The sequence below is a fragment of the Letharia lupina genome, assembly GCF_014066315.1.
Source record: "Letharia lupina isolate WasteWater1 chromosome Unknown contig_25, whole genome shotgun sequence".
NCBI lineage: Eukaryota > Fungi > Ascomycota > Lecanoromycetes > Lecanorales > Parmeliaceae > Letharia > Letharia lupina.
Window position 1 is genome coordinate 42,529 of NW_023502994.1, and position 25,614 is coordinate 68,142.

Sequence of the window (25,614 nt, forward strand, 5' to 3'; positions counted from 1 at the left end):
ATGTCATGGCTACAGCCACAAAAGCTTTTCAGTATCTTGCAGTCGAGATAAAATCTAACCAAGACAAGGAGAATGAAGGAGCAAATCTCGCAAAAATGATTTCGAGCTCTCCATCCCTCCATACATTCGAGATATCCTTTAACTTCCTACCATTCCAAGATATAGAATAAACCATGAAACTGTCCGAGCGTTTTGAAGCTGGAGGTCACTGGCCGAGTCTTAAGCAGCTCAAGCTCCGGGCCTTGCAGGCAACGGATATCAGCCTGATAAAGTTATTGACGACTCATGCCACGACTTTACGATCTCTGGAGCTTGCTCATATCGGCCTCGAACACTATCAACTGGACGGAAAGGAATGTCATGGCTCCTGGGTCGAGATTATTTTAATCCTGCAAAGTCACCTGTGTCTCCAAACCGTTCGTCTAGACGGTAACCTAAGCAACGGATGGAATGAAGCATGGTCAGCAGTCGACCCCAATAAATCAGACGATTGGCGTCTTGTGGGCGAGCGTCCGGAAGAAGTTCCATGTCTCAAGCATCGTGTTGAACGATATGTTGTGGAGGGCGGCACCTGTCCACTTCCTCTGCCACATCATGCTGAAGAATCAGGCGGCTGGGAATGCATAGATTCTGGTGAAGATTCGTCTTGGAGGTTTTGTTCGTAGCTCTTGCGATGAGCAGTGACCACGCCAGAGAGATATTGTAATCCCATGGATTGGCGCCTTCCGTGCAAAGTGGCTTGACAGAACTTCAAAAATGGTATACTTTGCAACGTATTGACTTTTGAACAACGCCGTTACAATAAACTCTGGCTGCAAACGGTTAAGAATGCCCAAGAAGAGCAAACGCGATACTAAACAATATTTGTAGGTGTTTCCGCTGTTGAGTTGCGGTGGATTGCAAACAGAGACTTTTTGATGTTCGGTTGGAACGCCTGAATTTTACACCCTGCCGATCTATGTAAGAGCAATCATCATGCCAGAGATATGGCACAACCAGTGCATCCGTCACTCTGCTGGTAAGGTATGCATGCCTTGTAACAGTATTTCGACAGAAGGCCCACCGTCGTCGGCTGCGTCTGTACACGGAGAATGCAAAATGGTGAAATTTCTTTTCCATTCATACAGTCTTGAGCCGCATTTCTCTACACAACCATCAATACTACGGTAGTGAAGGTGTCTGTTTTTTCGAAACGTACAAATATTGTGAGTCTCCTTTCACTTCCGCGTTCAGGTTTTCGACCAAACTCAGGCTTGTTTCTGTCTTTTGAAAGTATCCATCTCTGTAATCCGATGACTTTTCCTCCTAAGGTAATCGCTCTTTGAGACTCAAGCTCCCACCGCCAATAATTGTCAACAATAACAGCCTAAGCAGCGAAATGGCCACCTTCCTCTTTTCTAACCCAACATTTCCGAAACTCACAAATCCCGTTCTCCATTCACCAAGCCCCCTTTCATCAAACACCTCGCCAAACCTCACTCCATCCCTGCATCACCATCATCTCCTGCTTCGACGAGCTCGCCGAACTACGAAAGTTCTTTTTGTTCAGACAAGGGATGCTTTGACAATCAGCGATGCCGGTACTTGTTCGGGGAGTCTCTACCCGTGTACCGCAGTTGATCGCGGACAAGGCGCCCAAAAATCCCGAATAGACGTCTGGATTAGTCCAGGTTTCCTCCATGTAAACTGGACGGACCATCGAGCGCATCAATTGTTAATGGAGGTGACCTGCGACGGACACGCGCGGCTCCCTGCCGTAAGAGTGGGAGTAGGGTGGCTTCCATCATTACAGTTGCACGTGCTGGTAGCCTGCTCGCCATCTTTTCCCATTTCGATGTGGTTGACACTGTACATGATTGAATCATTAGCTCATGGTTCTTCTTCAATTGAATTGTCCCTCCGTTCTTGATAGGAAAGAATTTGGAGACATACATCAGAATACATATATAGATAGGCCCAAGACTTATGGGTCTCGGGGGAGCTGTGGGAGCCGGATCAGTTGAAGGAGGCCGTGTAGAGGACGGTGGTGTGGGTGATGAGTACCCTGCGGTAACGATAGGAGTCCAGCCCGAGGACGGCATTGTGGTGTAGCTGCAGTCGCTCACTATGGTGCCGCTAACAGTATTGACAAGCATAGGCGCCTTGATGCCGTCGCAAAAGCAATAGTTCTCTGTGCCGGGCGCATAACCCTGTTCATCGGACAGATACTCAGCGCATGGTGAGAGGCCACCTTGCCCAGGAATCACGACGGGAGCGCTACTGGAGACCATTGCTGAGGTGCTGTTGGCTAGTGTAGAGGTCGTGAAGCCTGATACTCCGCCACCGAGGACTGACAGGAGAATGTCGCCCACAAAGCCCAGCACGACTTCGGCAGCGCCATTGTCAATGCTGTATCCGGACGGTAGGGCCTGTGGTATATTGGTGTCGCATGGAGGGTCCGTCATAATCCCTGATGACACTGCACTTGACGAAACGCTTGATGAAACGCTCGACAAAATGGCTGATGAGCTGAGTATAGAACTTTCTACCGAAATACTTGGCGTTCTTGAGCTCTGCTGCGTCTTTTGTGCTTGTGATTCACTCTGAGTCGTTTCCTCCTCTTCCTCTTCCTCTTCCTCTTCTTCCTCTTGGGCCATTTCAGCGACATTAGCTATGACTTCTTCTATATCAGTCAACGCTGGGCCTGGATTGGTTTTATCGATACCCTCGATGCCAAGCTTGATCTTATCCAAACCGCTGCTTATACATCCCACCAATTCAAGCAGGCCCGTAAGGCCGCCTCCTGTGCAAGCCGAGTCGTAGGAGGGTGGGTTGTCGCCACCTATCTGTCTGAGAAAATTGTCCCACTTTGATTCTACTGCTTGAATTTTGAGGACATATGACGAGCTAGAGGCCGAGTTGGTTACAATGTTTGACAAGGTCTGGGCTTCTTGCGAAATACCGAGTATCAGTCCTCCCAGGGAAATTCCAGCCGCACTTGCGACCGAACCAGTCGGTTCGACCGTTATGATCGGCATGGAGATGGTTGGGCCTGATGTAATAGAAGCGGGCATCAATGATGCTATACTTGAAGAAGCAACAGTCATTGGAGAAACCGTTTTTGATAATCCAAGGGCTGTGATTGCTGTGGCTAAACTTGAACTCAACAATCGAGTCGATGGAGAGCCAAGGACAAATAATGTACCGTTCGAGGACAGAGAAGTTACTCCAGTTGCAGATGCAGCTAGTCCAGTGCTTTTGTTGCTTTGGACGAAGGTATCTGAGCCTGTGGGTGACACATTGGTTCCTGCACGTGAACCGGAGCCTGCGACTGAAGCGACTCTGGATGACTGCAATGCTGAACTGGCGGTCACATTTTCATTCGGTGCGATGGATGATGCCGAGCTTGCCGTGTTATTATGCAAGGTTAAACCTGTGGAGACTAGCCAATGAATAACAGAATTGCTATGATTCGAGCCTGTAGGAGTGGACGTTGCTGGCACAGAGATCTTGCTATGTTGGCTCAAAATTGTAGGGAACGAACCCAGCGCTGACGAAGCAGACATTGACCCCGATCCAATGCTGGTTAATTGAGACCCTGGGCTGCCTGAGCCACTGCTGCTGCCGTTCACGCCGCTCATGACAGAATTAGAAAATGCAGTAGTGTTGGCGGAAGCGACAATACTGGTAAAACTTGCAGTCGCATATCCGGTCAGAACCTCGACGCCATGAATGAAAAGATCTTTGGCGGGATCTGCTGAGACAGTTTGCCCATCAATGAAGACTGCAGCAGAGCCAGGAGCTATTGTGGTGCTATCGAGAATGTATTCTGCCGGATTGACGATAAATTGTGCAGATGCGATGGTGATGGTCACGTCTTGGGCGAGGACTACCTTGGCCATGGACATTACGATGAGGGCCAATTTCACCAATGAACGAAAACTTGAAGCATCCTCAAGAATGAAATGGGCTGACTTCGAAAGAGGCATGACGGATGAAAGTAGAAAAGATGAAGCAAGACGGTGGTGTGCTTTAATCGATAGCTATGAAAGAAAGGCCTAACCATTAGTAACAAACTCACGTCCAACGAAGATCATGTCGCCTTGTATTTCCGACATCTGCCATCGCTATTCATCTCACTTCAAGGCCAGGTGAAGGAACTCGCATATCAGACGGGCAAATCTTACCACATTGATTGTTTAAAATTAGTCTAGGTTTCAGAACGCGGGCCATTGGCGGTCGTTCAACCAAAATCTACCTTTCCTTGCTATCGTTGTTGTTTCATAGGTCAGAGGGGCAGTCGTAATATGAAACCCTGGAACCTGGACCAGTCTGCTTGTTCAAAACCCTTCTTTACATAATAATAGGGAGTTTCAGACCACTTTTTTTAAGCGTGGATTTTTCAGGTCGTGGGAATTTCAGCGATTTGCCACCAATGTTGGTGGCAAATCGCTCATTTTCCTATGACCTAAAAAATCCACGCCATCCATCAATGCTACCCTGAGGTAGCATTGGTGAAGAAAATCGGCCTCTTTGATAGATTTCTCGTATCGATATTCTCTATCTCTTAGCAAATCTATCCAATTAGAAGACCTTTCTTCTTACTACTACTACTATTACCTCTTATTGCTATTACCTTCTATATATGTTTATCTTTCCTACCATCCTTTCTACAGTCCTTTCTATTACGCCGTTGTAGACCTCTTTGCCTCCCTCTTAACATAAGGAAGAGATTGAATAGCTTACGTCTATGTACTTTCTTTTCCGATAAACGAGGTATAATCGTATAAGAAATTAGGGTAGGAAGGATTAGGTACGAGGAAGATTATACGGTTTTCTCGGAGTGGGGGTGTTTAGACCAATCCATTTTGTCATAGCTGAAAGTCTGAATATTCCACGATTCCACAGCAAAAAAAAAAGTGGTCTGAAACTCCCTAATCGTATGGGATACACGCTACACTTAAGCGTGTATCCCATACGATATTTTGTCTGATGTGATAGATTCGCTCGTCTAGTAGTGTTCAGTTCGTTCGGCACAACAATCCACGGCCAAGAGGCCACTCTTGAATGATGGCTTCCTGGACCGACGTCATATTCACTGTATCTCTATTTTATTTCACTTCCCTTCTCCAGTTACAAGATCTCACTCACGTCTTTCAATGAAAGTCTTTCCCTCAGTAATAGGCCAGGTGCCGTTGCGATTTCTCGTTGTCCTGACACTTCTCTCTTCCATATCGGCTCAAATCACTTGGACCCAGTTTTCCAAAAGCTTCCGCCTCTACCCTGCGACTGGCCGAGGGGGTTGCGACAGGAACGCCCCTAATGGAGTAGACATGAAGGATTATGTGCTCACCTCCCTCAATGACGCTTGGACAGCTTCGAACACGGTCTCAGAGGATCTCCCAACATCTTCTTTTTCATTCAAGAGAGATATCAGAGGACTGCTTTTCCTGCTTTTTGGGATTACCTGGACCACCCACTACGAACCCAATCCCGATGATGGCTCAGACACGAAGTACAACTCTATTCTGGGTAGATTTGGAAAGCCGTATGATGTCCGTTTCTCGTGTCGCTGATGATTGCAGATACTTTTACTAGCATCAACAAACTAAAGACCGATCCCGACATTTATGGATTAGCGCGATTCAGATGTCTAGAAGACTACGCTACCTACTATCAACATATGCCCGGTAACGACGGGCTAGAAAATAAAACAGCTGCGTTAGCTGCTGAGCACTACAATGTCAGAAGTATGTACCTTAAATTCCTACCGAATCAGTTTGGAAGATAGTTTAACGAACCCAGTACTGACAGCAACACTCACCAGTGTCCAACGGAAACTACTTCCCTGGTCTGATGTACATTAACAACGAGGCGATAACATCATTCCAAGATTCATCCCAAGCCTTCTACCCCACTGGGGAAGGAAACCCTCCCGACGGCGGGTGTGGCATGGTGGGTCGATACCCGGCGATGGCCTTCACCCTCGCTGGCGGCGCCATGAAAGCCACCTATGGGATTACACTCTGTCCCAGCTATTTCACCACGCCCACCACATCAAGTCTCGGCTCGCCCGCCGCCAATGGAGGAACAGCGGAGATCGATAGATTCAAGGAGACGGGAGGAATGATCGCACTGCACGAATTCGTGCACTTGGTTACACTCAACGGTAAGGAGCCTCGGTCAGTGCCCTCTGAAGGCACACTCTACTGATTTCAGCCACATAGACGTCGGAGATCAACTTGCCGCCTACCCACCCGACGGCGTGACCTGGACGAACCGGAACTGGGCAAGTTGGGTCTTGAACACGGCAGTATCGTCGTATGGGTACACACCTGCCGCCTATCTTGGCCTCGCTATGCCCGCTTTGGCAATGAAAAATGCAGATAATTACGCGATACTCGCGACGTGCATGCAATATGACGATCTAGACTGTCTGGGGACGTTTCAAAATGACATTATCTCGAAACGAGAACTACCGTTTCAAGTGTCTTCACGCACGGTGGAGAAAATCAGATCTGGGGAATTGGATCTTAAAAAGGATGATATACCCACTGATGTGTCTGAAGCTTCGAAGATCTCTACCAGAGTGAAGTAGGGGGGGCTGGCAGCTTGGAACCGCCGCATTCGGTTGGACAGAGCGGGAAGCGCCCTAGTCGCTTTCAGTTGTTCTGAAACGTCTTGTGGTTTTCAGTATTCTTGTATACATATTCACACCTTTCGATCTCTCATTAGAGTAGGATCAGGAATGGAAGCGACTTGTGCTTCTGTCGAGGCGGCTGCTGCGAGCCTTGGCAGCACGAGACTGGGCGCTGGAATTGTACAAGCGCTTTTGCCGGTTTCCACTTTCCAATTCCCATCAACCAACATGCTGTTTCTTGAGACAATGCCATATGGCAACAATGGCGGTGCTGGATCATGCTCACGAATTCAGAAGACTCTTGGTAGCCTTTCGGTTCCTGTCTGAGAAGCCAAAGCCGTCGCAGTTGGCGGGCGTCTTTGGCCAGGACGGCTTAGAGAGTTCTTTACCGAACACAGTGCCTTCACAGCCTTCCAAGACCACAAAGATGTAACAACCAATACCTCTCATAGCTCTGTCTGCCGAGCCTCTACATCTCAATTGTAAGCATATGCTTTGGTCACGTCTCAACGTCATGCGACGTGTTTAGAGAGATCACAACAGCGCTGCCGAACCACATCTATTTCCCGAGATCCTTCTAGTTCGTAGCTGGGTAAGTGATTGCAGAATCCGACAGAACTTTGAGCACCCCAGATTAAGCAAGCAAGTCAGGGCAATATCGTACAGTGGAAAAATGTGCGGACCGCTAGAGCAGTGCATAGAGTATGAATATTGGCGTGAGCATGGCATCGGACACGATTTGGGGCCCAGGACAAGAAATTTGTGAAGACTATCAAAAGGCAAAATCGGAAACGGCTACGACTCTGTCACTAACGATTCTGTGACCACCTGCGCGCTAAAACTTTCCTGCAAAAGAATGGCATCGAAGGCCCAGATCCCATAAGCGCTTGCAAGAAACTACCCTCAAAATGATCGATCGCCAAGCCTACTGGCCAAACCAAACCTCAAGCATCTGAAATTGAAAGATCTCACTGCCGGCCAAGCCGAGATTGAAGAGCTATTCTCAGCTCATTCATCTTCGTTACGCTCTAATGGATGGTTCCATTGGCTAATATCTGCAATAGGCGATATTGGAGAGGAAATTCTTCCATGATTTGACACCAACAGCATACCCGAACTTTGCTTGCCCATTTCAATTTATCAATTTATCAAATCAGTGCTTTCCAGTTTGCAATCTTGCCACGGTGGCAGGATGACAAGCCCTTGCCGTTTCTCCCTTCCGACACCGTCTCGCCTCTTCACCCTCATACATCCTATTCTTTCGCCCGTGCCGCGGATTTGTGCACCACTTGGCGCTTCATGATCTCTTCCGATCCATTTCTGAGTGACCGACCCCTTTCACTCATCATCGCCGCAGCTGAGCAGATGATTTTGCCTTCCTGGTTCTGGCTTAGGCCAAGAACCAGAAGTCAATGCAAGCCTTCGGTCCAGTAGCGTTGAACAACGAGCGTTAAGGATGATCCCGCGCAAATAGCTGCCGAGCGTAAAGAGCTGACGATTGGTACATGGCACGGGCTCATACACCGCACTGAGCCAGCCAGATTGGGTCATCTGGCGTCTCCACCGCGCCCAAATACCTCCTTGTCTTCACGCGGCACGTCTCATCATTCCCCTCACTCCTCGCAAGAATCGTAATCTCGGTATCGCAACAATCACACCCAGTCAAAATCTCCCGTCCCAACGACCTTTTGACGAAGCCATAGATGGCATTGACAATATCAGAATCATTGATCCGTTTATGCGGACAAAGCCAGATGCCATCCGCATTCAAGAACTGCTGAAGCTCTGCTGCAGTTTCCACCTGGGCCCTGACACCATCGAGCCATCCCAGATCCCATTGGAAGGAAAGCATGATACCCGGAGCGCGTGCAGGTTCCTTGCCAACATGGGAGGCATAAGTGCCGAAGCCTCGTAATGAGCTAGGAGATGATACGCAGACGTGTTTGGGATCCACAGCGGCAAGGTCGAATTGGCTACGGGGCTCATGACAACCCAGTGTTAACGCGTCAATGATCTCGCCGTTGTTCTTAATCGCGGTAGAACTGATTGTGTTCTTCAGATCCTCAAACGATAGCGCCTCGTGTGGACAGATTTGGAGGCAAGGGCCTGCAAATGGTGGAGGAAGGATATCTTTTTCGTCCTGAAAGTGGGTCTTTGCCTCTGGCGAATCAGTGTATGGAGGTGGCACGTCTTCAACGGCGGATGTTGCCCAGTCGCCGAAGACGCCGTTGATCGTATGAAACGAGTTTGCCTTTTCTTGCTCTGTCGATTGCTGGTAGAAGAGAGAGCGCATCTTTTTGAAGAATTGAGAAGCCATGTTGGATGAGTTTGGAATAGGGAGGCAACTGGAGGACATTTGCAGTGGGAGTACGGACTGAGCAACTTTTACACGACCAGAAATTAATCCCCAGCAGAGAGATATACGAAGACAAACTACTCGTTCTGTGTACGCGTAAAAACGATCACCAACAAGGGACGGGACACATCTCTGGGACAGAGGGGCTCAAGTGCAATATTGCGCAAATTGCGTATCCATACTTTTCAGCGAGGCACGACATGAGGCAAGATAATTGATGATATAAGGCATGCGCTCTTAACCCGTGATACCAACATGATGCAGCTGAAGCCAATCATTCATTGACCAGGCAGAAAGAGAGAGATTGCAGCTCAACTTCAACAGTTGACCCAGAGGGTCGAGGCCGCGAATACTTTCCTCCAAGCTCGCCAAGGCTGACAGATGACTAAGCCATCCAATCGGATCTGGCATCAAATCTCATTCCCCCGTTTTCTCCGCTTTCTCCAACAATCTCGAACCAACCAACGCAACCACAGCCTCAAAGTCAAGCTTATGCCTGCAACTCATTCAACAAGCTTCCAGCCAACCAGCTCTCATCTTGACCAAGTGCCCGTTTCATCAGCTCGCACCCGACCTTCACAATCTCCTTTGTCTCCGTCTCCGTCCCCCAGCTGACCCGCGTGGGCCAGAACGCAAGGTGAACGCCCATGTGAATGGCGACACGCTTGAGGAACCTATTGTCCAGTTCTCCAGTCCACCGATACCCTTCTAGAAACGTCGTGCGCAATCCCTTGCCTCCTCGAAAACGATCCAGCAAATGCGCTTCCGCTGCGAACTGTCCCACGTCCGTGGCTCCGCACCCTCTGCGCACCATCTCCCAATCTACAATACTCAACCTCCCTTGATCGTTGATGAGGACATTGCCGGGCCAGAAGTCTCCGTGGCATACACACTCGTCGTCAGTCTGGAGGAGAGAGCCATACTGGGCATCGATCTGCTCAGCAAGAGAAGGGTCTTGATCATACTTTTGCAGGGCGACGGCAAGATGGGTATACGCGAAACGATACATGGACTTGGCTGCCTGGTTGTCGCCGATCGCCGTATGTTTGGTCCGTTGATGTAATCCTGCGAGCCATCGACCCAGCGCTTTGCCGAAGGTGGGGGTGTCAAGCGTGGGGTCTGCATAGGCTTCCTTCAACGTGCGCGCACCGCCATCTTCGATCATGAGGACATGGCTAAGGGAGTCGTATTGGTATACCTCTGGCACAGCGACCACAGAGCTCGGACTGAGCAGCGGCGGCACAGACGTCATAGCCCTGTGCTCGAAGTCCATGCGATCGACTGAGAAGGACAGACCTGGCGCTGTCTTGAGGTACGGTTCTGCATGCTTGATAATGATTCTTTTCCCAGATCTCTCAAGCAAGCGCCACACGAAATTCGCGGTGCCACCTGCGAGCAGCTGCAAAGATGTCAAATCGATCTTGGCATTGCCAAGCTTGCCTAGGTAAGCCTTCAGCTGCTCTGTGTTCGTGATTTCTGTCATTGGGTCTGCTGTTTAGCAATTCTCTTTGTTTTAACCAAGATCTCGATTCTTTTACTGGGAAATGCATCAAGTTCCAGCGTCCGTCTGCGCGTTCTTGTACATGGAGGATGTTTCCTTCTGCTGCACCTGTGAGTCACAATGCCAAGACCTTCGTGGATGTAACCTTTTAGCTCACACTCCTGTTTGCGAAGGTACCAATCTTCTCCATGTAGCAAGATGGGTAAGAGATGTAAATCACACCGCCCGCGAAGCCCTGACAGGATTGACTCATCGTTCATTGATGCCTCCAAATGCATCTTCATCTCAGCGTTATTAAGTGTCATGTTCATACGTCTTACTCGTAGTTTATCCAAGTCACCGCGTGGACATACATTTGGATGTCCGTATTGCCTACTGGTGACTTTCGACAATCTAACCAATTTGACCTGAATTTATGACTCGTCGTTAAGACTTCGAGGCTAGCGACGGTTTGCGTACACTTTCATCCATCTTATCCCATTCGTGACAGTCACAAAGTAACATCACGGGCCAAGAATTCGACGGCCAATAATCGACAGGTCTCGTGCTGCGTCGAGCCTATGCCGGTCTCCTTATCAAAGTCGCTTAAAGCGCAAGGAGGGAAGCCTTGATAAGCGCCAGCAACGGCTCATTGTTTGGTTGGTTCCATCTTCTGCGAGATAAGCTCGCAGGTGGATGTCGGCAAACCCCAAAGTGTAATGAGTCTAAGCTCTGGGCCGCCGCGCAAGGCCATCTGGCTTCGGAGCTTAACCCAGCTTCATTGATTGAGCGATCGTTCCTGCGTCCTTGGTCGCACGCCCTAGCTTTGGTCGGCCCCGGCCAGCGGATAAGATACGATGTTCCTTGGAGCGTCTCGTCATCAGAAACGCTTGCGCAATCAAAACTTTGCCTTATCTTCAACGGCTGACATTCAATGCTGAGGCCAACGATCCATCACGTCTCATCCGGTATCACCTGATCTTTACCGGTTGTGTGTATATGCACGAGGGAAGGGAAGTCTCCTAAGACCTTTGGTTTCTCACTCGAGCAATGACCAAATGTAGTATGGTCAGTAAGCTGCATCGTCTCATCTTGCGCATGATGGCGGCTGAGAGTCTAGGCGTTGCGCTCAGACCTCTTTTACCCCGGACTCTCCAGCGTCTGTATGCGCAATGACTTCAAGTCGCGTGCTTAATTCTCCCCAGATATAGCAGAAACCATATCAATTGTACTTTGAGGGTTTTGATAAGAGACGATCATCGTCTTGAAACCCGTTGACGCCCGCGTCTCCTTCGCGATGCCAAAGCTGCGCATATGTGTAGCACTCAAAAGGTAAAGAACTCGCGTGCCATCTTTGCATTCTCATTTGTTAAGTTTCTACTGAATGTTGTTCCTGAAGATGCGGCTTTTGCCTGCGTTTTGCTTCGTCGAGTTCATCTTTCTCTACAGCCTCGCGGACGCGCTAGCTTTGCCTCTCCTCAATGCTACGACCACGGCACCACCTCCTTCTACCAAGGTCAACATCACAGTGTTCGTATAGCCCAATCTTAGATTCTTCACATTCAGCAGTACTTTCACATATATTAACACAGAAATACTCGCTAATGTTGTCTCTAGTGACGAAGGACACCACTACCCAATCCCTGGCACGCCGCTGACCCTCCACCTTACACTTTTTCCTACCAGAATCCCCCTCCCCGCCGAGAATACCCTTCACTGCCTCCACAACTTTGCCAAAGTCCTCGCATCGGAGCCTCAGTCAGACTTCCTAGACCGCAGGCGCGAACAGACGGCATACAATGTGGAAGCTATCATAGCACCCGTGAACTGTCCAGGATGTGGACTCACCTATGGAGAATCGACCAAGGTATTGGCCGGGCTGTGGTATTATACCAGCAGGGAGAAGCTTTTGTACGTGCAGCGCTACGGAGTTTTTGAGAGCAGGACTGGGAGGATGGTGGCGTGGGGAAAGTTGCTGACGGCGCCACCAGCGCCTGGGCCTGGGCCTGGGATGTTAGGGGGGATGGAGATGATTTCGACGTTACCTTCGGGGTTGGCAGAGACGAGTTGAGTGGGCGGATGCTCGGCTCCGAATCTATGGGCTTGATGGTGAATGTTGAAGGTCTGACACGCCCAACCGCTTACTTCGACAACAGCAAGATATAGCAGACGGTGAGCGCCGATGCCGATGTTGTTTACGCAAGCGCTAGGATATGCGATATTTCGGTGCTTGAGAATACAAATTTCTCGGGCATGCCGACCCAAAGACGCATCGAACCTTCGCTTACGTGACCGTATATTAACAGGCTTAGCAACCTCTTTTCGTTTACATCTAGGCAATCACTTTCCCTGACCTGTCGAGATGTGCCGGCTCGCCACTTTCCGCTGAAAAAGACGTCGCGCGAGATTTGGAAATCCAGGTGGTTTTGAGGCTGGGAGGCGTCTTCGTTCGAAGTTCAACATCAATTTGTCTGAGAAGGCACTCAAGAAAATTCTCTCGAGTGCCGAAAGGATGCTCGGAATTTCAATTACTGCAGTACCGGATCCATGATCTGTTGGCCACTGTGCCGCGTACTGGTCTCCCGAGGATCTGAACCCTGCACAAGCAACGTGCTCGGCGTTGTGAGGCTTTACCACCGTTGGCGTGACGCGCCGAATCATGAATATATCCTCGCAGTCAAACGCTATCAAGCTCCTGCATCGCCAGGGATCTAAGCCGCAGGCTGAAGATATTTGGTCGAGCGACACCCTTTCAACGATATTGCCTCGCGCTGTTGTCGTCTCGAACATTGTTTCTCTTTCTTCACGACATTCTTCGCTTTACCGCTTTGTTTCTTGACAGATTTCGGTAGTTTTGTCATTTGTTCCAGAGTTGGTTTTTTTTCAGATACTTCAAACATGCTTCATCTGCTCTCATTATGCCTCCTCGCCTGGCTCGCACACACTTCCCCAGCGCCGCCTGCCATCACGCCTTCGCCCAAGTCCTTGCCTGAGCTTCTCAAACAGGCAAATAACGTCTGCGGATCGTGGATTGATATCAGCTCTACCAGTATGCTTCCTATCCCTCGTACATACGCTCGGAACGTATACTAACCTAAACAAACACACGACATCAACTGCAATACGACCGTACAATGTATGATCGCGATGACCCTGACACCGCAAAACATGTACTGCTCCAATTTTGGATCGCCAGTAACGACTGCATTCGATTACGACGATTGGCCAGTCGATGGCTGCGGCGTAGGTCAATTATGCTGGTAGCTATCCCCCAACCTTCGGCCCCGCCAGCATTCATAGGATCGAGAGACAATCGCTGATCGTGCTCAGTCCCTCTACCGCGCCCTATAAAACGCGATACGACTACGACGAAACAAACGTATCCGCAGTCCAGATAGTCTGCGGCGTCGGAACCGCAACCCTCATCAACGCCTACGACGCGCTCTTCACCTTAGAGCAAACCGAAGCCCAGACCTTCGGCGGTGTCAACACGGCCGCAGTATCGGATCTTCAACCCGCAATCACTGTATCGGCGGTCACAGTGACACAGCCCGCCTCGTCCGGATTGACCACCACACCTCCCCCATCAAGCACCAGCAGCGGCTCCGGCTCAGCACCTGCGGCCACGACCAGTGACGCGGCAAGTGATGGTGGAGGGTTAGCGGTAGGTGCGGAGATAGGGTCGATTGTTGGGGCGATATGCGGGGCGATTGCATCGGGGGTGTCGATATTCTTCGGACGGAGAGGACTGGAGAAACGGCACGAGAATACGGAAAAGAAGCTGGCGGCGAAGGAGGAGGAGGAGGCGGAGAAGGCAGCGCAGGAACAGCCTATGATATCGTCACCTAGCCATTGGATTCGACCGGGACGTTCACTCATTTGATTGGCTTTGCTGATCATTAAATTGCTACTGGCGTATTCAGGTCGCTAGTGGGGTATATGTTGCGGAATACTCGGCTAGGTACGAGCATTGTTCCATGAGATGAGTGATACGACACTATGAATGACCGTACTGCCCACGGCTAAACATATCTATGAATGAGATGCAACATGTCAGGCGGGCTATCAGAATAAGTGGCAGTTCCGCCAAGAAGGGCAACGAGAACATTAAAGCCTAAGTCAATAATGAAAGGATTTGTAAACTTACCTCTGCTTTGTAGGAATATAGGTAATACTAATCGTAGCAACTTTGTAATTGAAATAATCTTCTTGAAACCTCTTCTTGTCCAAGACTGCCACTTATTCTGATGGTCGCCTGCATGTGTGGCGCAGAGACCTGCTTAGTCACTCATTTCTTGGCATGGCTTGGCAGTCCGCAGCTTCGCCTGAATTTTGGCGGGGCGGAGGGCGCAGAGCAATCTTCAACCATCTCTGCTTATCCATCCAGTAAAATATCTATGCATACAGGATCAACAGAATTTGCGATGAATTGAATTTTGCCAATTGACTTCCCCACAAGGTGCCATCATGGATCCAATTTCAGCGGCCGCCTCTATTATTGGCCTGCTTGGGGCTGCAGCCAAAGTCTCCGACGTCCTCCTCAAATTCATCGGAAGTGTGAAAGGAGCACCCAAACTAGCACAAAATGTTCTGATGGAGATTTCCGATGTCAGTGCTTGTCTAAACCAATTGCAAAGATATCTGCAGGGGGCTCTCTCAACTTCCAATTCGCAAGAGCAGCTTCTTATGGTAGAGCAACTGGTCGTTACTTTGTCCAATTGCGTCTTGATCTTTTCGGAACTTGAGGAGGCGGTAGACTCTTTGAAGCCAGCAGAACCCATGCAATCTTGGAGACTGGCTCAATGGCTTTTCAAGGAACAGGCTATATGTGCACTCATGGTCCGAATGCAGCAGTCTAAGCTATCTTTGAGCCTGATGCTGACAACTCTGACGTGGTAAGAACACATGATATGAAGCGATGCATGGCGATGCTGACCTTTCGACGTCAGCACCTCTATTGGGCAAGCTCAATCATCTGCGGGTCAGCTTACGACTCTGATCCAGCAGGTCTTAGAGAGCAACCTCGAGATGTCTCAACGGATGGCAAATCTAGAGATGCGGACTTTTGGACTTTCTCGAAGCGCGGCTCCAACCTTGGCAGCCCTGAATACAAGCAGGGACGATGACAGCATCAAAACCATGAGAGCCGCAAACGACGTCCAAGAAAAGGTACTCGGCGAACATTTCGAGACTATTGAAGAGACCAATCAAAAGGCCGACAAAGAGTCAACCAATGATCAAGGGCCCACTTTTAGCTTCACTTTTGATCAAGACCTGAACAGTTCTCGTCCTTACACGCGAGCTATGAAGAGGAACTCCGTGTGGTCCACAGCTCCATCTACGGTCCATACAATGAGCTGGTCCTGCCTGTCCGGCTTGAGCCTCGCGGACGTGTCCGAAATCTCAGTCATAGGCTTACCGATATCACCACAAGAGTTGTGGAATGGTCATCATTATATCCTCGCAAATTCTGACATGAATGACGTTCCAGAAAAGCCTTTAGCACCAAACAGAGACGACCTAGCTTACAGACCAGATGAAAGCTTTTATGAGGACGAGTCAGAACCTCTGGAGACTCGCAAAGGACTCTTTCCCTACGATAACGCGCAGTCAGTGGGCGGCAGCTTGGATTTGCGTTCAGTTGATGGACAGGGCAGGAAGATTCCTATTGCTGCTGGTGGAAGGCTTCTGGAACCTAAAAAGATTATCCTACTAGGTGCGGTTCCAATCAGCTTACGTTGGACCTAGAATAGGACTGACAGGAGATTTGTCCCAGGAGCAACGATGGCTGGAAAGACTACAACATATCACCGTCTACAAATGACACATGGCAATGACTTCACTGACTCAGACCGTCGAAGAGCGCGAGAGTCCGTTATACATGGCCTTGTTGACGTCTTCAAGAAAGCAAGGGGGCAGTACCAAGATCCAATATCGATTGAAGACATTGAGGTCTGTTCTCGGATGAATATCCCCATCATCTGCAAAGCTTAGAAGAGTTGCATTGACACAACCAGCAATTCGAGACTTTGGCATACGCTACACGAGACCAGACACTCAACGGGATCTGGACTCTTAGATGCTATCATGCTCTGATAGCTCTCTGGTCGAAACCGGAAATCCGAAGAACGATAGAGAACGGGAGAGACGCAGCATTGAATGAGACTGTCCCATAGTAAGGCTCTGGTCCTGAAAGTCTATATATGGAAGAAGTTGCTGAATTTACTAGCCTAATGGAGAATATCGATTTTCTGTTCTATGAAAGAACCATGCCGGACGAACTCTTACTGAGAGGCTGCTACAGGACTACAGGCATTCACGATACCAAACTCGACATCGAAGGTCGCTCATGTCACCTCTACGACGTCGATGGTAGGAGATCAGAGCGCAAGAAGTGGCTAAATTACTTTCAAGATGTCGACACTATTATCTTCGTAGTTTCTCTAACCGGCTACTGCCAGGCTCTCCCGGAGAACGTGAACGCGGTAAGCGTTGACCGCAAATGTTTTGGTCCTTTTGAGAGACTGACCGCTTTATTGCAGAATCAAATGCTGGAGTCTCTAGCGCTGTTTGAATCTATAATCAAGCTCGAGGGTTTTGGGACTGTTCCAATAATTCTCATGCTCAACAAGTTCGACCTTCTAGAGCACCGGATGAGGAATAACCCGATAGTGGACTACTATCCTGAATACTCTGGAGACTCGAATCCTTTGCATGCTTGCCGGTTCATTGCGACTAAGTTCTCACAGCTCGACCACCGCCCACACGGAAGCCTAAGGATGATGGTGACCAGTGTGGTAGAAGACGATGATTTCAAATCTACCATTGATGAGCTGTGGCCCGATCTGTTTCGACAGGGATTGGCGATTATCCCTGAGGCACCCAAGTAGTCAGCGTCGATGGAATATCCTCCTTCGGCCCTGGCTAAATTCAGTAGCGAGAGAGGGGCTTTCAATGCACCCTAGGCTAACCTGATGAGACTACAAACTCCGTAGCAAATGTGGCCGACGCACAGTGGCAGATGCATGAAGGACATCGTCGTTAGCTGCGGTTATATCGCCAACTTCTATGATCTGAAGCATGTATCTCACGCGAATTTCAAGCCAAGTCGTTGCTGCTGGTAGTCGCCTGACGCGCTACGGACGCGGCGTTGACGGTATCGCACCAATATATCGGCTCTACAGCCACACGCTGGGGAAGCTTATAACAAACAGTCTGTGCGCAGCGCAAGACTTCATGTCTACAGCAAATCTATGGTAAAATGCTCGAATCTCAGTACCCTCATCAGTAGCAGCTGTCTGCTGAACGACCCTGACTCTTGGAGTAGCTTTGCTATGTTGTATTTACTGGAGTGTTCGGAAGCTCGTTGGACCTCCGCTTTGGTTCCACTTTTGGCGGCTACTAATGGGGCCGCTCGACCTTCCTCTTCCGGAGCTGCGTATCCATGATTGAACGCCAGAGACTAGCATCGGAAGAAGGCACTGGGGCGTTTGTGAACTTGCAAGATTGCTCGTGACCGAAGTCACTGGCTTTGTTCATGGAAATCAATCTACACTAAGCGAGATAAATCGCGGTGTTTCTACAGATTGAGATAGCTTATTCTTTACGAGGAACCAACTCGATCTGCGCTTCTGCACATATGCAAATATTACTCTCTTAATGTCTTGTTGCGAAGGAGAGAAAGGATACAAAACTTCAAGTTTCGCCACTCCTCGGTCAGACTAGACTCCACCGTTGGCCTTGCCACAACAGGGACTGTCTACTTGCCGCTTACGATAACGGCCAACATCGTGGCTTGACTAAAGTACCAGCTATATGCATGCTATTGGCAACTCCCACTCCAACAAACCATCGCTCCGAATTAGCTAAGCCTGGCAGATATCCAGCATCTTTGTCATGGGCCACTTTTACTGTGCTAGTCGCCTGCTTTGTTCGACTCGCGGCGTCAGATTGTATTCAAAGAACAAGCCGCGTGCACAATTGCGAGCCAACAAGGAACAAAGGCGAAGAAAGCAGCCTACAATGTTGAAAGGAACCAGAGTACAATGGAATGGAATTCGACTTGTGGCGTTGAATGTTACTCGAAGAACAATCCGCGACTTGCGATTTCACGAGTAACAAAGGTGGAGAAAGCAGCCCACAATGTCGAAAGATACCATACAATGAAATGACAAAGCTTTTCTGCTGATCATCTACTCATTTATATAAACTGCCAAGTCAAATAATTTTCTTTTTCTCTTCACGCAACTTTTCGAGTACTTACAACCTTTCGTTCAACAAGCACATCACAATTCGAATATTTCGCCGACCGCATTGAGAGGCCGTCAGACCGCTTCCAATGGCAGAGCAATTCCTCCACCAGCTTCTCCGCAAGGAGAATAGCGTGCAATCAGACGAGAGTCAGCAATGTCATATTTGTCTGTCGGAATTTGGCACATTGTAAGTCATCGTCCCTCGTTTTTTACCCCTCATACACATGTCCCAAGGCGCATCTCATCCCAATGGGAAGAAAGCTGACTCTACCATCGTTTAGATCCTCGGACACTGGTGTCATCGAGTGCCAAATTCGTCTCCCTTGCAACCATACACTTGGCTCTGCATGCATCGCAACATGGTTAAAATCCAACAACACTTGCCCTGTCTGCCGACATGTCTTGTTTCCGCGGCCAGCAGATGACGATGATGATGACGTTGACGATGACGACGACGAGAGCCAGATTGTACGATCGGGTAGAACTTCACCTGTCTATATTGACACGGACGATGAGGAATATGATGAACACCTGAGCACTCGGGTGGCTAGAGCTGCCCGTATCTCAGAACTTACCTTTAGCTACTCCGCCGCCCTCCACCTCAATGCATCGATCACTATATGTTCCCACGGCATTGCGGAGAAATGTGGCAGCCTTAACTCACTTCCTGGTCGCTCCGAAGCTTCTATTGCGGCAGCCTCCGTTTACATGGCCTCTCACATTGGGCTTCAACCCAAAACTCTGAGAGAGATTTCTCAGCTGGCGGACAACACTGAAGGCACTATCCAGACGGTCTATCGACGCATCTACGCCTACTTTCACACTATGCCTGAAGGAACGTGGACACAGATCTGTCGCGGTCTACCTTGGCATTCTGACGACGTAAGTAGTATTTCTGCATTAATCTTGCAATTTCCCTACCCCATTCTTGAGCCGCTAGACATTTCAGGGGGTACAAGGAGAAGTCGAACTACCCAAAAATATCCTAGCACTCAGCGCTGTGTCTAAGAGAAGAAACGCTGACTTTGAATTCATGTAGTGGCCTCCTCTTGAGCACGAATTCGTGGACGGTGAAACCGGTGAGGATGAAGAATACATGGAAGACATCTGGTCCCATTTCTCCACTGAGCTTCATCTCCAGCCCACCGTCGTCACAATAGCAAAACGAATGGCGATCAAATTGGAAGCTTGGCCTGCACTCGCATCTTACGAACCGATATCTCTCGCGGCCATATGCATCTATATCGCTTCATACATGGCCGGGTCCCCCGAATCTCACGTCGAGGTGGCCAGAGTGGCAGGAGATAGTTTGTCCTTCCTGCTATCAGCATACGAGCAGGTATACGCAGATCGCGAACAACTTCTCGACAGCACCATGACTACCGTTGATCTGCCTTGCCCTCCTAGCAACGGGAATCCTCCATTTTGATAGCACCGTTGATGGCGGAGAGTAGTCTGCCTCGGGACAGTTCCCCTCCTACAGCAGCCCTTCAGCCTCCGATCTTTACCAATCTTGCGGCAGTAATGATTGAGATTTTTTGTGCGGCATTGAATATGTTCCCGATAAATAGACTACTATTTTGTATCGCGAAAATATAATTACTGAACTTCTTGTTGAATCCTTGCAGTGTTTTCCGTACATGTGACGCAAATCATTACACAAAAGTGTGCGAGTCCCTTGGCCAGTAATGCTTACTTCACCCTCATCATATATGCATTGAAATACCAATCATTTTTCAAGAAACCTTTCGATAGAAAATTATAAATCCTACTGAGGATTCATAAACATGTCTCGAGATGTTCGATTGAGGCCCTTTCGTCTCAGCTCTCCCTGTACCATCACGATCACTCTCACCAATCTCTTTGCAGCCTTTGATCGAGCGAAACATCAAACCGAAAGATCGACAAGTCCGAGCACAAACCCGCCAGCAGCATCGAAAAAACAAGAGAAAATCCAGTGGCTCCAACTGCAGAATGGTGCGCCGACTGCTTCGACCCCGCATAACTAGCTACATCTTTACACCGCACGAATTATCCACCACTGTGCAGGAAATGCCAGTTAATACCCATACCCCGAGCTTTCAAACACACCAAAGACAGAACCCAGCTCGCGAGCGCTACGGGGACAGGAAGGGATGTGAACCATCCATGCGCCCCTCGTATGCTCGATTAAACAGCCCAACATGTCAACCCTCCAAAAGCCGACGCACCGCAACTTACCAAGAAATTTATTATATAGATCCCTCAACGCTTCCCAAACCCATACAGATCCAACAACAAGAACCGACAGCAGAGCTCAGCATGGCCACCCCGTATCCAGCTCCTGTGAGATACAGATACGAGTGCCCTTGTAGGCACTTCGTTGCTCGGCGTTATATCGTAAATGCAATGGTTGTGATAATCCGCCCCTGGCTCCGTCGATGCCGTAGCGCTATGATGCAACATGTGCCAGTCTCGTTATCGAGAGACCACAGCCAGGGAGTCTACTCGCGGTTCAAGAGGAAGTTGCCAACCAATGAGGGATGGCTGAGAAGCCACGGAGTACGGAGTGGGGGGGGGTTTAGATCAGGCTTGCGGCTCGGATGGACGGGGGGCGGTGGGGGCTATGCTACACGGACGTAAGCAATGCTATAAGGGGGGGTGTTCTGTCGCCTGCGTTACCAGAGTACCGTTCGAGAGGGCTATTTGCTGGCTTACGGGCTGCTGGGTAGGTCTCGGGTCTCTGTTGACATGTTGAGGCGAGTAGATGGAGATGGGTGGGTAGACATAGGGGGGTTGAGAGCTGGATGCATAGGAGGAGATGAGGTCACATGAGGTGGCATGTTATGAGCGAGGAGGCTCCGGAGAGTGTGTTTGTGAGGATGGAGATTCTTGTTAAGGTGTCTTATGCTTCAGAGATGCAGACATTCATTTATTTCCCTTACTCAGATAGCTTCAAACGTTTCAACGATTCTTCTGCCATAGGATCTCCCTCGTTGGCCTTCTTCTCCGCTTCCTCCTTCTCCGCTGCCTCCTTCTCCGCTGCCTCCTTCTCCGCTGCCTCCTTCTCCGCTGCCTCCTTCTCCGCTGCCTCCTTCTCCGCTGCCTTCTTCTGCTGACTCATGGCCTCACATACATCTAAAACGAAATGAGTGACTCATCGATCTTTGAGATTGGTTTGGAGGAACACACTGCAATTGAATCTATTGTTCTGCTTGCGACTGCAGATTGCTAGTGTTAGTCCTCAGACCCCACCAAAGAAGCCTGGGAGGCTCGGTGGCTTACCGGGTATTAGGATTTGAGCAATCCTGGCCTCTGGAAAACACTCAGCACGCGAATTAAGCTGGAGAGACACAAACACATACTGCATGACAGGGATACACGGATCGCGGGATCCTGGAGCGGTGCAGCCGCAATCCCACTCAGTCTCTTGGTGTAGATTCAGACACATCTTGTACTGAGAGCATGTCAATCCTAGGGCAACGAGGTGTATGTAACAGTGTACTCTACCTTGCGAGCTGGAAGGTGTGCGTGTTTGTGTGAATCGGTCTTTGCGTCCTGAATTGCTTGGTGCGTTGGAGGGCGTGAAGGTTAAGTGATAGAGGCCTATGATGTATGTGATTGTAAAATAGTGTGTGTGATCGTGTTGAAGAGACTGAGGTCCTGGGGAATGTGGCGGTTGATCTGATATACTGATGCCAGGGGTAGAGATGCTCTTTACATAGACTGCGCACTTGCTGCCTGCTCCGATGTCATGCTATTCTTCGTTTGAGATGTGAATCATCTGGTTTCCAGCGGGCGGCGACATTGTTTCAGCAGCGCCACACATTTTACGCAAAGTGCCAAACGACCGGATGATACATTCGCTCGCTTCTTGACAGCCGGCCCTGATGTTTGGGAATTGTGGGTACGACATGGCTATTGGTGTTCTTGCCACGAACGTCTCGGTTTCTTACTTGCTGAAAGGCTGCCTGGGGGGCTAGCAAGTACCAAGCACGGTTTTAACAACGGATGCAGGAACACTGATACCAACGTCATACACAACTTGGGCTGTTGAGCTTCAGAAAGGCGTCGCTGAAGGGTACGGCGCTTAAGAGCCGAGTCTTCCGGACTTCTCCCTGTATCAGAATTCGCGCGCTTTCAGTTTCAGTTGAGGAGAGATGTCAAAGCGACGTCCCGAGAGAATCAACAATATGCTCAGCCTCAGTCTTGGCTTTGCGTTTCAGTCTTTAGGGTCGGGCGAAGATGGTCATACTGAGACCAAGTTTTGGAGTTCGCGCGCATCCAGGCAGGTGGTCAAGGGCAGGGAGTCAGGTCATTCAGTTGGTCGAACCCTTTGCTGCATGGGAGTTGCTACATGGGATCCTTCAAACGTTGTTACCCAAACTTGTGCGATACCTGAATCATCAGGACCACTCATGCAAGTGGTTGAGGTAGGGCAAGCCAGATTTTCTTGGTTGCGGGAGTCCACAAGTGACGCCTCTCATACTCTCACTGAAACCATATCTGGAGCCTGTAGACCACGGAAACAGGGTGTCAAGGGCTGAGCAGCCAGGACAAGGAGTCATCTGAGAGTCTGTCTCGCATCTGTTCCATGCATCGACATCCGTATTGATGCCAAACTCACCGTAAATGGGGAGAAAAAGGTGGGAGAAGAGACGGCAAAGGTATGAAACGCCAGGATGCCGCCCCCTCAGCTCCTCGACTTGATATGGTCGGTTAATGCGGAAGCCAAGAGAAAGCTGACTAAGCGGCGGGGATCTTCGGAAGTCCACGTCGAATGTCTTTTCCTCCCTTCACCCGAAGAGGCAAGATCAACAACATTACGGTAAACCATTCCTTGACCAGCATGTACCTCCTCGTCCAAAGATGGCAGCAGACGTTCATGCGGGGACCCCATCTCCGGCATCACGGCAATCTCGAGTCTAGACCTCCCTAAATGACCCCACGTACCCTAACCATGGGCCCCTCATCTTCATCCAACCACAGATACATCTTCTACCCTTCCGACCATCCTTTCAAACTTCCCTTGTTTCCCTGGCAGCATTAAGCAAGAAGCCGCCCAGCTCAACGTTACAGTATGGACATTTCAAACAAAGGCGAAGACCAGGCCGCCATGGCCAACAGGAAGTACATTCATTGGCAGGACGAGGGCGTTGAGAAGATTCCCCCGAACGAAGCAGAGGATATCCAAGCAGTGGCGGACCAGATCAATGCCATGCAGAAGGCACAATACAATAGCCATCGCCATTGTTACACAGGCGAGTGAGGTCCACTGTTACCAACGGGCTTTGCTGACAGGGCGTGCAGGAACACATGCTAGGACCCAAGGCATCGTCAAAGGCATGCTCATCGTCAAAGATGACCTGCCAAAGCATCTGAAGCAAAGCATGTTTGAGCATGGAGGGCAACATGCAGTAGTATGCCGCTACAGTAGCGAGCCCGGAGACCCAGGTTTGGATGTACGCCCGCGCCCCTACCTCTTCTCAAGGACACGTGCTAAAACATGCTAGGATCGCATCCCCCAACCCCGCGGCTTCGCCATGAAAGTTTTTAATGTTCCTGGCGAGAAGTTCGATCCTACAAAGACCGCCCAAGACATCGAGTTCAACTCCACTCCCGCCCTCGACCTCGCAGATGCCAAGACCACCAGAGAGATCATAGATCTGCGCATCAAATACGGCGGCGACAAGCCTGAGTTATATAAGAAGCTGGAAGCACGCCCAGACACCGATCTACAAAAGTTCCGCGACTCCGTGCGCAACACACACTTGGAGTCCACGCGCCAATACTCGCAGACTGCGTACCGCTTCGGTGACTATGTGGCGAAGTACTGCCTGGTCCCTTCCAGCGAGACGCAAAAGAAGCTGTACGAAGAAACGGTCAAGCCCGATGAACACGAGCCAGACATTCTCAGCCAGTGGCTCCAGAACTTCCACGAAGCGCATGACGCCGAATACCTGCTACAGTTCCAGCTGTGCGAGAACCTCGAAGACCAGCCTGTCGAATATGCAGGTAAGGTGTGGGACCCGGAGAAATACCCTTGGCAGACGGTGGCTACACTAGTGATACCAAAGCAGGACTCATTCAACTACGAGTTGAAGTCTTTCTGGGAGGATCACATGAGGATTGATCCTTGGCTAGGGTTGAAGAGTCTGCAACCATTGGGATCGCCGAATAGGCTAAGGCGTGTTGGTGCGTTAGATCTAGACTTTTCAAAGTGATCTGAATGCTAACAGAATGGTGCAGTCTACCCTGCGAGTAGCAAGCTGCGGCGAATGATGAATGGTAAGAAGGAAGTTCATGTCCACGAAATGGACCAGATTCCGTAGGCCCGCATCCGATCACATCCTCTTGATTTAGCTGACTTGTTTACAGTGGCCCTTCGCCTGCTGTGGGCGGCAACTTCTTGAAGGTCAATTAAGCAGGATATTGCCTGACCCGGTTAGGCCTTGGTGGTATGATGTTTCCATTCATTCATTCACTCAGCTTCTTGATATTCCTCGTGTATTTGAGCTTGCTTTTGTTTTAGTATGACCTTGTGGGCTAAAATTTTACACAGCTTCCCAGAACGTACCATTTAGGTGCACGATCCGGATCGCCCCGGGGAGGGGTGCATACTAGCCCATGAGGCGATACACTGCATTGCGGATATTGCACCCGTTTTTCCAAAGTAATTTCATTGATCATTGATCGAGCAAGCATTGTCTACAGTGGTCGCTTCATCGTCTCCCGTCTTATACATGCTATCGCTTACAGTCACACAGAAGGGTCCTCCAGTCCTTTATCCCGTCCCATTTCCTTTGCTCCGTCCTAGTCCCAAGTCATGAAGGTATCCGGTCAGAGATTCTCACCCTGCCTAATGACAGCATTTATGTCCAGCCAATCCTCCAGATTCTGCTCCAGTCCCTCTTTTGCTCCATCCTCA

General features: G+C 49.7%; 11 protein-coding genes across 11 annotated transcripts; 7 read left to right on the top strand and 4 right to left on the bottom strand.

Annotated features, from left to right (window-relative positions):
* Positions 1-1,661: 1,661 nt before the first annotated feature.
* On the bottom strand, positions 1,662-3,968 carry HO133_006524 (uncharacterized protein; the record flags this gene model as incomplete). The annotated part of the gene is made up of 1 exon (XM_037297422.1): positions 1,662-3,968. The coding sequence occupies one exon, from the start codon at positions 3,966-3,968 to the stop codon at positions 1,662-1,664; it is 2,307 nt and encodes a 768-aa protein (XP_037147132.1).
* A 1,344-nt stretch (positions 3,969-5,312) lies between these two features.
* Positions 5,313-6,577, top strand: HO133_006525 (uncharacterized protein; the record flags this gene model as incomplete). The annotated part of the gene is made up of 4 exons (XM_037297423.1): positions 5,313-5,527; positions 5,578-5,729; positions 5,807-6,148; positions 6,207-6,577. The coding sequence occupies 4 exons, from the start codon at positions 5,313-5,315 to the stop codon at positions 6,575-6,577; spliced, it is 1,080 nt and encodes a 359-aa protein (XP_037147133.1).
* Positions 6,578-8,135: 1,558 nt separating this feature from the next.
* Positions 8,136-8,936, bottom strand: HO133_006526 (uncharacterized protein; the record flags this gene model as incomplete). The annotated part of the gene is made up of 1 exon (XM_037297424.1): positions 8,136-8,936. One exon carries the CDS (start codon positions 8,934-8,936, stop codon positions 8,136-8,138), a length of 801 nt encoding a protein of 266 aa, XP_037147134.1.
* A 529-nt stretch (positions 8,937-9,465) lies between these two features.
* Positions 9,466-10,458, bottom strand: HO133_006527 (uncharacterized protein; the record flags this gene model as incomplete). The annotated part of the gene is made up of 1 exon (XM_037297425.1): positions 9,466-10,458. The coding sequence occupies one exon, from the start codon at positions 10,456-10,458 to the stop codon at positions 9,466-9,468; it is 993 nt and encodes a 330-aa protein (XP_037147135.1).
* A 1,396-nt stretch (positions 10,459-11,854) lies between these two features.
* Positions 11,855-12,526, top strand: HO133_006528 (uncharacterized protein; the record flags this gene model as incomplete). Its single annotated transcript, XM_037297426.1, has 2 exons — positions 11,855-11,985; positions 12,073-12,526. The coding sequence occupies 2 exons, from the start codon at positions 11,855-11,857 to the stop codon at positions 12,524-12,526; spliced, it is 585 nt and encodes a 194-aa protein (XP_037147136.1).
* Positions 12,527-13,353: 827 nt separating this feature from the next.
* Positions 13,354-14,338, top strand: HO133_006529 (uncharacterized protein; the record flags this gene model as incomplete). Its single annotated transcript, XM_037297427.1, has 2 exons — positions 13,354-13,539; positions 13,703-14,338. The coding sequence occupies 2 exons, from the start codon at positions 13,354-13,356 to the stop codon at positions 14,336-14,338; spliced, it is 822 nt and encodes a 273-aa protein (XP_037147137.1).
* A 584-nt stretch (positions 14,339-14,922) lies between these two features.
* HO133_006530 (uncharacterized protein) lies at positions 14,923-16,449 on the top strand (the record flags this gene model as incomplete). Its single annotated transcript, XM_037297428.1, has 3 exons — positions 14,923-15,294; positions 15,442-16,171; positions 16,232-16,449. 3 exons carry the CDS (start codon positions 14,923-14,925, stop codon positions 16,447-16,449), a joined length of 1,320 nt encoding a protein of 439 aa, XP_037147138.1.
* A 275-nt stretch (positions 16,450-16,724) lies between these two features.
* HO133_006531 (uncharacterized protein) lies at positions 16,725-17,345 on the top strand (the record flags this gene model as incomplete). The annotated part of the gene is made up of 2 exons (XM_037297429.1): positions 16,725-16,940; positions 16,998-17,345. 2 exons carry the CDS (start codon positions 16,725-16,727, stop codon positions 17,343-17,345), a joined length of 564 nt encoding a protein of 187 aa, XP_037147139.1.
* A 1,448-nt stretch (positions 17,346-18,793) lies between these two features.
* On the top strand, positions 18,794-20,136 carry HO133_006532 (uncharacterized protein; the record flags this gene model as incomplete). The annotated part of the gene is made up of 3 exons (XM_037297430.1): positions 18,794-18,894; positions 18,989-19,589; positions 19,747-20,136. The coding sequence occupies 3 exons, from the start codon at positions 18,794-18,796 to the stop codon at positions 20,134-20,136; spliced, it is 1,092 nt and encodes a 363-aa protein (XP_037147140.1).
* A 1,491-nt stretch (positions 20,137-21,627) lies between these two features.
* On the bottom strand, positions 21,628-22,056 carry HO133_006533 (uncharacterized protein; the record flags this gene model as incomplete). The annotated part of the gene is made up of 2 exons (XM_037297431.1): positions 21,628-21,824; positions 21,972-22,056. 2 exons carry the CDS (start codon positions 22,054-22,056, stop codon positions 21,628-21,630), a joined length of 282 nt encoding a protein of 93 aa, XP_037147141.1.
* A 1,710-nt stretch (positions 22,057-23,766) lies between these two features.
* Positions 23,767-25,110, top strand: HO133_006534 (uncharacterized protein; the record flags this gene model as incomplete). Its single annotated transcript, XM_037297432.1, has 5 exons — positions 23,767-23,947; positions 23,997-24,148; positions 24,200-24,881; positions 24,936-25,014; positions 25,065-25,110. 5 exons carry the CDS (start codon positions 23,767-23,769, stop codon positions 25,108-25,110), a joined length of 1,140 nt encoding a protein of 379 aa, XP_037147142.1.
* Between the last annotated feature and the right edge of the window lie 504 nt (positions 25,111-25,614).